The sequence below is a fragment of the Dasypus novemcinctus genome, chromosome 26 (assembly GCF_030445035.2).
Source record: "Dasypus novemcinctus isolate mDasNov1 chromosome 26, mDasNov1.1.hap2, whole genome shotgun sequence".
In the NCBI taxonomy this organism is placed as follows: Eukaryota; Metazoa; Chordata; class Mammalia; order Cingulata; family Dasypodidae; genus Dasypus; species Dasypus novemcinctus.
In genome coordinates this window covers 19,406,941-19,416,961 of record NC_080698.1, presented here as the reverse complement: position 1 = coordinate 19,416,961, position 10,021 = coordinate 19,406,941, and the positions used below count along the sequence as shown (strand labels likewise).

The window sequence follows — 10,021 nt, the reverse complement described above, 5'->3', positions numbered from 1 at the left end:
ACGGGGGAGGGGAGGGGAAAGAAATTTTTAAAAAGATCCTTAATATGCTAAAAGAGCTAAAGGAAAACATGGACAAAGAACTAAAGGAAATCGAGAAAATGATGGGTGATCACAAAGATAATAATAAAAGGATAGAAATAGAATTGAAATTATGAAAATGAACCAAACGGAACTGATGACCACAGTAAATACCCAGTAATGGGTATAGGATTTCTGTTTGGGTAATGGGAAAGTTGAGTAATGGAGAACAGTGAGACTAGCACAATATTGTGAATGTGATTAATCCCATTGAATGGTATACTTGGGAGTGGTAGAGATGACAGTTTGTGCTGTAGATGTTTCTGCAATTTAAAAAATTAAGAGCCACTAAAGAGACAATTAAATGGAATACATGATCCTGTACAGGATGTAATAATGGAGGAAAAAAGACCTGAAAGGACAGTATTGGGACATATGAAAAATTGGAATGTATATTGTAAGCTTTATGTCAATGTTAAATTTCTTGAACATGACAACAGCACTTATGGTGGATGTCTTTGTTATTAGGAAATGTACATGAAGTATTAAGTGTTCAAGGAGCATAATGTATACAAATTACTTCACATGTTCAGAAAGTGGATGGACAATAGACTGGTTGACAGAATGATGTGGCAAAATGTTAAATTGGCGGATGTAAGTATCTGGGTGGTTGGGTAGGGTATAGTGGAGTTCTCTGTATGGTTCTGTATTATGTGTGCAAATGTTTGGTCACTTGGAATTATTTCAAAATTTTAGAAATGTTTAAAGAAAAAAAATATGCTATGAAAGCTAGTGCTCACATCCTAAGGCACCAACAGAGAGCGCTGTCCAGGGAAGACAAGGCACTCCGCAGGTAGTAGGTTCCCTGGACACTAGAGTGTGCAAGCGCTACCTGTGCTGAAAGGGTACCAGTGCTAACTGACGGGTGGCCCAGCTCTTAAAGTCCCTCCAGCCTCGAGCGATCAAGTTCCTCAGAATCCGAATTTTAGTCCCAAGGCTTCAAGAACAGGTACCGGAGCGTAACCGGCCACGCCTGCCACCGTGCACCGTCTATCAAGCGCATTTGAATGGCCCGGGGTCAGAGAGGCAGGGTCATGCCCTGGGCCCCGCCCCTTAGCCTTTCACCTTGGGGAGGATGGGCGGAGCACGCAGGCACCGCGGCCTATCATTGGCCCGCGCTGGCAGGAGGGGCGGAGCGTCTACATCTACTAGTCCCGCTAGGTTGGCGTCAGGCGGCAGCTAGAGGACACCGGCAAGATGGCGGCGGCGTCTGGGCTGGTGCGGAGACCCCTTCATCAGGTCAGCAGCGGTGCGGGGCGCCGGCGACAGTGCGCGGGCCCTGCCCACCCTGCGTCCTCTCCGAGCATTCTGTCTTTCTCCTCGCCAGGTGTCCGGGCTGTTGCGGAGGCGCTTCCATCGGTCGGCGCCGGCGGCGTTGCAGGTAACGCTCGGGCGCTGGCCTGGGCAAGCAAGGGGGCCCCCTCATCTCCCGGCTGCAGGCCGGGATCGCGCCTGCGCCGAGCCCAGGGTGGGCGCCGCGGGGCCCCGGGCTGCGGACTCCCGCGTCTTGCGTGGGGCGCAACTCCGACTCTTCATCGCCCTTTGCTGTCCAGCAGATTCTTCCTTGTTGCTTAGAACCGTGCAGGCGGCCCCTCCAGGAAGCCTTGGTCCCGAAGCGGGGTTAGGGTCTCAGGCCGCTGGCCGGCCTGCGCTGCCCCCTGGCGAGTTCCCCCCTGCGCCCCCGGAGGCGGTAGTCGAGTGCGCTGGTGCGTGCCCTTTCGCAGCCTGGTGAAATGTCAAGCCCAGGAGGGTGGTGGCAATCAGATGGACAATCTGTCAAAGACTTGACGCACCTTTACCTTGCCTCCCCCGCCTCGTCTTTTTTAAAACCTCAAAATTTTATCAATCTGTGGTAAGATAATACTTCCTAGGGTAGTTGTGAGGATTAAACACGATGCTGAACACACAGTGATTGGCAGTGTCTGGCCCCTCGTGAGTGCTCGGGTGCTTATTAGTATCGGTTGTTGTTTCTTTGACAGTTCTTTGCCCAGTACTACCCACTAAGTAGAGAAATAAAATAGCCAAGTAGACTTTCTACTTAGGAAACTGTCTGTGGGCTGATCTGGGCAGCAAGCTTTTTTCTTAAGCATAGGTGCACATGAAGGAAAGTGTTTAGTAAGTTCTCATTAACACATCAAGTTAAAGACTGGCAACGTGCAATAGGGTTGCTTTTAGAATTCTTTGAACGTTTAAAGAAAATCCTGTTCTAGTGTTGGTTTTTATATTGTAAGCTGTGGGCAGCCTAGGTAAGTATTAATGGAGAGAATCCCAATAGTATGTTAAACAATCCTGTAGCGTATTGATTGCCCATACCTGTGACAGGTGACAGTTCGTGATGCTATAAATCAAGGAATGGATGAGGAGCTGGAAAGAGATGAGAAGGTATTTCTGCTTGGGGAGGAAGTTGCCCAGTATGATGGGGCATACAAGGTAAGCAAAATATGTGAAAGTTATATACAACTGAAGTGGCTGTTTAACTCCACATACACTTAAAAATAATGGGGTCAACTCTAATTGTAGGTTAGTCGAGGCCTATGGAAGAAATATGGAGACAAGAGGATCATAGATACCCCCATATCAGAGGTAAGCCTTCAGACAGGAAATAGACCTTTGAGGGAGACAGCTGTTAAAGAGTACACTGCTATTATTTTTATGTATTTTTACTCAGTCTGTATTTTGCTTTGTATTTATAGATGGGCTTTACTGGAATTGCTGTAGGTGCAGCTATGGTATGTAACATTCTTTTAAAGCTCATCCAAAGTGATCTCTTTTACATTAAAAGATATCCTATTTAAGATATCCTTTGAATGTTGGAAAAATGGAGTGCTTATTTGCCACTCTTCAGTGCTGTGAGTTTTAGTCTTTTTCACATGCATGTTTTTGATTTGACAGGCTGGCTTGCGGCCCATTTGTGAATTTATGACCTTCAATTTCTCCATGCAAGCCATTGACCAGGTTATAAACTCAGCTGCCAAGACTTACTACATGTCAGCTGGCCTTCAGAGCGTGCCCATAGTCTTCAGGGGGCCCAATGGTTCCTCAGCAGGTGTGGCTGCCCAGCATTCGCAGTGCTTTGCTGCCTGGTACGGGCACTGCCCAGGCTTAAAGGTTGTCAGCCCCTGGAATTCAGAGGATGCAAAAGGACTTATTAAATCAGCCATTCGGGATGACAATCCAGGTCAGAAAGCAACCCTTGGGACTCTTTGGAACATTAAAGAACTACAATGAAATCCTTGCATAGAAGCCATCTTTAAAGACTTCTAGTTAGGCTTAGACATCTCATATAAAACAGTAATGATTTACAGATAGTAAAGAATGTGGTTGTTTTTCTTATTTCTAATCATAAGGGGGCCATTTATGTAAAGGAGACCCTTGCTACATACTTAAAACACTGACTTAATCTCAGTAGATACGATTAGGACTGACCAAACTACAAATGTAAATAACTAAAATGATTCTCGAGACTTCAGATGTGTTAGAAGTGAAGCTTCCTAGTCAGCACAGTGGATCTCTTCAGAGTGTGAATAATATTGTTGTATATACATTTTAAGTTATTCAGATGCAGTTAGAATAGTCACTGTTTAAATATTTTTAATATTTTGCAGTCGTGATGCTAGAGAATGAATTGATGTATGGAGTTCCTTTTGAATTTCCTGATGAAGCTCAGTCAAAAGATTTTCTGGTTCCTATTGGAAAAGCCAAAATTGAGAGACAAGGTAAGAGAACTTGGTATACCTCTCTACTTACGTTGTTTACATTCAATCTACAAGTTACCACTTTTTGACTTTAAAAATTAGGCAGTGAGCTGACTCTAAGTGTGTGATGCTGTGACTTCTCATATAGTTGTGCTTTTGTAAATCTTGGTCCATTAGATTTGTAGTTCATTTCTAGGAAGTCTGTTACATTCTTCTGTCATTGGAAGGAAGCTGAGTTGAAGACTGTACAAATGAACAAGAGCCACAGCTTTCTGTAGAACAGGACAACTTTAGTTTTGACCTGACCTCTGATCTGTGACCACTCTGTTTCAGGGACGCATATAACCGTGGTTTCCCATTCAAGGCCTGTTGGTCACTGCTTAGAAGCTGCAACGGTGCTTTCTAAAGAGGGAGTTGAATGTGAGGTGGGTGGACATTCTTGATCCTAAAGAAACAGAAAGGCTTCTTTAAAATTTAAGACCCCGAAGTAGGGGCTTGACATCTGTAAAAGGTTAATTAGTGGCAAATAACCACTCTTGCTCTGTCCCTCAGTTCTGTCTGCCTCTTCTTGAAGCTGAAAACCTCCTTGCTTTTCAAATGTTTATCTTAGCTTTTTACAAAACAGTTAAGTTCTGGATCTTTCTCAGGTTAAGATCCAGCCTCAGAGCTGGAGGTTGGGGTGAAAGGGGAACTTAGAAGTCAGTGAGTCTATCTCTTTGTTATTCAGGCTTACCACTTTTTAGTTATTCTGGGACAAATTATGTACTGTAAGTCTCAGTTTCATCATTTGCAAAATGGGGATGATACACTGTTTCCTTATAGAGTGGTCGTGAGAATGACACTTAGCTTAGTGCCTGGTAAATGGTGAGCACTCACACGTTAGCTATATTTATTTTGATAAGAGGGAAGTCAGGCCAAGGGCAGTTAAAATTGAATTCTGCATGTTAACAGAGCTGCTTGTAGTCAAGATGATTTTTTTTTAGGAAGTTCTGGGGATTGAACCCTGGACCCCATACCTGGGAAGCAGGCGCTCAACCACTGAGCTACACCCGTTCCCCGAAGATAATGATTTTTCTTTAAGTACAATTTCCCCTTTAACATTTTGTGAATAGGCAGATTCAATTTTCCTAGATCAAAAGATGAACAAGAAACAAAAAAGAAAGTGGTATTATGAGGACAAGGCTATACATATGATGTAGTGGCTTTCTAAAGCGAATTTATTATTTCATCTGCTTAGGTGATAAACCTGCGTACCATCAGACCAATGGACATTGAAACCATAGAAGCCAGTGTCATGAAGACAAATCATCTCGTAACTGTGGAAGGAGGCTGGCCACAGTTTGGAGTAGGAGCTGAAATTTGTGCCAGGATCATGGAAGGTATTTATTTCAAAGAAACTGGTGATAAAGTACAGTCAAGCTTTTCATAAACCTTGTACATCTTAATATTGGATAAAGAGATCAAAAGCTAAGGATGTTCCCTAGGAGGGAAGGGTACCTGAGGCCAGTGTTGCCCCTGACCCTCACTCCATCCTCCCCCTGCCCCCATTAGGGCAGGCACTGTGGTCGGGGTGCTGTGGTGACCAGTTGTGGCCAAGTGGCCACATGACCATAACAGACACTTAGCAGTGTGGAAGGGACTAGATAGTGAGGGTGCCCCCCCATCCCTGCATGGCCTGTGTCCCTTCACCATGACCCAGGCAGGGCGAGCTGTCAGGGCAGTTGTGGGCCACCAGAAAAGGAGCTTTGAAAAACCCAAATCAGGTAGACAAGGCAGAGGGTTGTGTAACCAGGCTCTGTGGCATTGTCAGCTTCTGATCAGGAATCACCTGATGGGACTCTAGTTGGGGGCTCTTTAGACACAGATTGTTTAAACTTTGTTTTATGTGTTGATTAACTTGTTCTCAGACCACAGAGCCCCTCCCTGGCTGAGGATGAGGGGGGAGCACATGCAGCCAGGAAGACTGGCTGTGCCCCAGAGAATGGATACATGATTGTGAGGAGTTGGTTTCCTTGTTACCCTCTGAACACAAAGTGGCTCAGTGTCTTGACTGTTAAATTCTTTTGAAATGAACCACCTGTATTAAACTTTTTAAATGTGTTTAAAAAAAGGGGGAAAGCTAAGGGTATCCAAATGCCTTAGCTTTCAACTCATCAGTTTGACATTTCTCCTTTGGCTCAATGTTAAAAATAAAACCAAAATTCCCCATAATTTGAGTTTCTCCACTTCATGCTTACTCTCTCCTTTGGCCAGCTCTTATTTCCCAGTGGTGATGCTCAGCTGGCTTTTCTTAGCACTTTCTCAGTTGCCTTCTCTCCTAGGCCCTGCATTCAACTTCCTGGATGCTCCTGCAGTTCGTGTCACTGGTGCTGACATCCCTATGCCTTATGCAAAGATTCTAGAAGACAACTCTGTACCTCAGGTCAAAGATATCATATTTGCCATCAAGAAAACATTAAATATCTAGTTTGACCTTAAATTTCAAGTCACTATAATTTTTTATTTACAATACTTGCTGGCTCTTCACCTGGTTTGTAATATAAGACTTTATTAGAAAGTAATCTCTGAAGCAACAGTACAGAATGTTTTTGTACTAGAAAGATGTTTAAATGTGCTTATATATGGAAACTACTCTCCTGTCCTAGATTCATGCCTGCTTTTTTTTTTGTCTGTTACAGTTGCCATATGCTTTGAATAAGACTAATGTAAATTTTTACCCTTTCTCACTAGAAAGACTAGGTATGAAAGAGTCCTGATGAAAAATATATCCTAAAAAGATAAACTATGCATAACATGTGCATAGTCTACAATTACCATTAAATTGCTTTGATAAGGAATAAATGAACTTCTATGACTGACTTTTTATATTCCTGAAATAATTAAATGTGGGGTGGAATCTTAAAATTCTGTTAAAAAAGTTAGTACCAAATAGAGAATAAGCTGATACTGTGCCAAATGTGATTGCCTGGTTTTTTTTCCCCCAAATATCTGGTGCTTAATCCAAAATTGCGTATTTCTGAAGGATTTACACCTCCCCTTACTGGGAACTAATTACCTAGAGGGTGTCACCCTTAAAACAAGAACTTATCTCTAAACTCTTCAATGCCAAATTCTAATAGGGTTCCCTTTAAAGTTACAGCAAAACTCATGTCAGGTATTTTTCACAGTGATATTTTCTCATTGCCGAAAAACATACGTTCTGTCATACACTGCCCTCTTCAGAATTTGAGATGGAAAAGACAAGTTTAAATTAGTTATAAAAACATGGGAAGTACCTAGTTTACATAGTAAGACCAGGATCATTAGCTCTTATTAAGAGGGAAAATATGATGCAAAAGAAAATTAAGATAGGTGGGAAGGAAATTTCTGGAAATACTGTGTGGATCTATTCCTTTTTTTTTTTTTTTTTTTTTTAAGTTATAGGAGAGCCCATAATTAATACTTTTTTTTTTAAAGATTTATTTTTATTGATTTGCATTGAATCCTGGAACTCCTATATGGTAGACAGGAGCCCAATTGGTTGAGCCACATCTGTTTCCCTGGATCTGTTCTTAACGTTTAAAAAAGGTGCTATAAAAAGTTCTCCTTTGAAATAACTAGCGAAGCTACAGACAACACATTTTCTTGACATGGTTTATTTTCATAAAAAATACAGCTGAACATATATCACAGATTACATGAAACTATACACAATGACATTCTCTGCATAGTAACCAACACTGATGTGTGTACTTGAATTTTAAAATGGATTATTTATAATCCTTTAAAGTGCAATTTATTTAAGGGTTTAAGCAAATCATAGGATGAAGGATCTTTCCAATAGATGAGTAACATTAAAAAGATAATGTATTTAGAATAGGACTTTCAGAAATCAGAATTGATTTTATAGATGCCAAATTTACTTGTGTTATAATGACCCTGCCCCCTAAAACAAACTTTAATTGCTGAGGTTTAAGAAGATCCTCTTAATTGGCAAGAGCTTTTTCTGACCTTACCTTAACATGTTTGCCTGTTTCAGTATATTCTAACTGAAAAGAATTAGGGTTTGGAGTAGTTGCTTTGCCAGCCCTGAGTTCTGTAACCACGATGGTATTCCTGTTAGAACTTAAGAGAATGCTGCATACTTTTCCTGGTCTGTCTGAAGGGAAAATTAACTCGAGTTGCTTCTCCGATCTCAGTGACATAACTATGCTTTAGGCTACAGTGTTAATGTCTAAGGTGAAATCAAAGTAGCAAAAATGGGAGTTAAGAAATAACCAAAAGATGCTTTAGAACAGAGGAATGAAAGATGAGAGGAACGTTTCTAGGAGCCGTCTGCTGGGGTAGGACGGACTGCAACACCAGGCCACTCACTGTGACTGAATACCGTCATTGTTCTAGTTTCTTGATCATTTACTTCACTTGGTGGAAATGCTTACTCTGATATCCTGCTGTCCCAGAAAGATGCCCATTAGAGATTGAATAAGACTCCTTTAAAATGGTAATAAAGGTGCAAAATATTTCTTATTTCAAGGCAGCAATGCTAGCCTGGCTTCTACTTGAAGAATATTTCCCTCTTGAAGAGCCTCTTAAATGAGCAACTGCAAATGGTAAGCGGCTGTACTGGCTCAGCAATTATGAATCCAAGACGAGGGTACACTTTCAGGGGTTGGGGGCAGGAGGGGGAAAAAAAGTTTTTCCCCCCCCAAGTGTAAACAGGAAGCTTCAGCCGATCTTAGGAGCACTGTGATCACAGGTTTCAGCTTTCCTCAGAGTTGTTTTTTGGAAATTCTGGATGGAGCTGAGCAAGGCCCCTCGGCTCACACCATTCACAGCCTGGGGTGGCAGCAGTGCGGGTGCCTCTGTGCTCGCCGGAGGCAAGGAAGCTGCTGGTGGTGGAGGTGGAGGTGGAGGAGGTGGAGGTAATGCAGATATCCCTGTAGAGGGAAAAGACAGTCAGTGTTCACCCCTCCAGCACATCCTTCACACACGCCACTGCTCAGTCCAGGGCAAAAATGAACTTTGGTCAGACCATAAATGTTTTCCCAGAGGGTCCAAGATACACTGTAGTATGAATTTTTAAAAATACTGAATAAGAAAGCAAGAAGCATCAAAGGGGGTGGGGAAATTAAAGGTTGCCATATCCCCCAAATAACAGTCATGTGGGAAAAGGCTTTCTGAAAATACATAATAGATTTCAAGAAACTACTCACAGTGATATTCTTCCTGCATAAATGAGGCTCTCCCCCATTCCCAGAGTTTAGTGATAGTCTCAAAAGAAGAGTTCATCAGCTACTTTAGCCGGATCCCAGACAGCTCCACCTACTCCTCAGCTAGCAACTGAAGACAGTCCTCTGTATGCACAGAGCTGGGCTACCTGAGTATTAATCAGTTCTTCAGCTGCTCTAACACAGTGTTTGAAAGATATGATTTAATATAAAGTGACAAACTGCTCATGATTCTCGACAAGAAGCCAGTGCCTGCTGGGTTACGTGTTTTCCAGGGGAGTCTGTCATGAGTCATCATCCCTATTAGCTTGCAATAGAGAAATATAAAATGCTAATAATTGTTAGCAGTGCAAAGCAGAGAGCAGAGGGGCCTCCCCAGCAATGGTATGCTCTGGGAGGAGTCTTCCTCAAGCACCGTTGTTTCCACTGTGGCCTGACCAAGGAACAGAATGTAACTGCATTAAAGGAACGTCTCTGCTGGAGCATCACGGGAGAGTGGAATGTCTGCCCTAGTGGGCAATGAGAGGGAAACTGGACCGCTATCTAAAACTTCCCTCAGGTTCCAGGCGTGCAAATATTTGCAACTTGAATTTTATATTTTTCAATCAATGAATGAAGTGTCCCAGGGCAAAATAATTGAGTACAGAAAAAGCCCTGCCTTGAACGTTCCTGTACCACAGAGTTAGTTGCCCCATCTCCTGTGAACCTTGCAGCTCTCTATGCCTCTCTCTTGCTGTTCCTACCCTCTGCTCTCAATTACAGCTATACCAGGAAGACATGCTGGTAGGTGCTTCTCCCTCAAAACTGCTACTGAACTGTGCTGATAACAGGTAAAGATACTAGTCCCCATGTGAATTTATATGGATGAGCAGGATCACCAGTAAAATACCTAAGGTAAGTGCATCCTTTTCAAGTATGACAGGCAACAACATCTTGCAATTTATAGAAAACCACTTACCTTCCTTTACATCTTTTAGCCAAACCTAAGGCAGCTGAAATTAAAGAATCACACAAATATACTCATGCTCTGCAATCTTGCAA

At 42.6% G+C, this 10,021-nt stretch overlaps 2 protein-coding genes across 16 annotated transcripts in view; one reads left to right on the top strand and one right to left on the bottom strand.

Moving 5' to 3' along the window:
* The first annotated feature begins 1,204 nt into the window (after positions 1–1,204).
* On the top strand, positions 1,205–6,631 carry PDHB (pyruvate dehydrogenase E1 subunit beta). Of its 2 annotated transcripts, none has more exons than XM_004450683.5 (10): positions 1,205–1,317; positions 1,406–1,459; positions 2,401–2,508; positions 2,599–2,661; positions 2,772–2,807; positions 2,971–3,256; positions 3,684–3,794; positions 4,107–4,198; positions 5,011–5,152; positions 6,095–6,631. In XM_004450683.5, exons 1-10 carry the CDS (start codon positions 1,276–1,278, stop codon positions 6,238–6,240), a joined length of 1,080 nt encoding a protein of 359 aa, XP_004450740.2. In that variant the 5' UTR covers positions 1,205–1,275; the 3' UTR covers positions 6,241–6,631. The 2 variants fall into 2 exon arrangements, with proteins under 2 accessions (XP_004450740.2, XP_023442413.2); XM_023586645.3 differs by lacking the exon at positions 6,095–6,631 and adding an exon at positions 5,681–5,984.
* A 761-nt stretch (positions 6,632–7,392) lies between these two features.
* PXK (PX domain containing serine/threonine kinase like) overlaps positions 7,393–10,021 on the bottom strand; it is a 92,618-nt gene continuing 89,989 nt past the window's right edge. For 6 of the 14 annotated variants that reach the window (XR_011647542.1, XM_023586648.3, XM_058288225.2 and 3 more), the window contains exons 19-20: positions 9,939–9,972; positions 7,393–8,689 (exon numbers count right to left, since the gene is read on the bottom strand). Coding sequence is in view for 8 of the 14 variants with exons in the window: in XM_004450684.5 (XP_004450741.1) it covers positions 8,478–8,689 (212 nt within the window). In the remaining 6 variants the exon portion in view is untranslated. The remainder of the gene's footprint in view (positions 8,690–9,938; positions 9,973–10,021) is intronic. The other 8 variants (XM_004450684.5, XM_058288224.2, XM_004450685.4 and 5 more) reach the window with 2 other exon arrangements.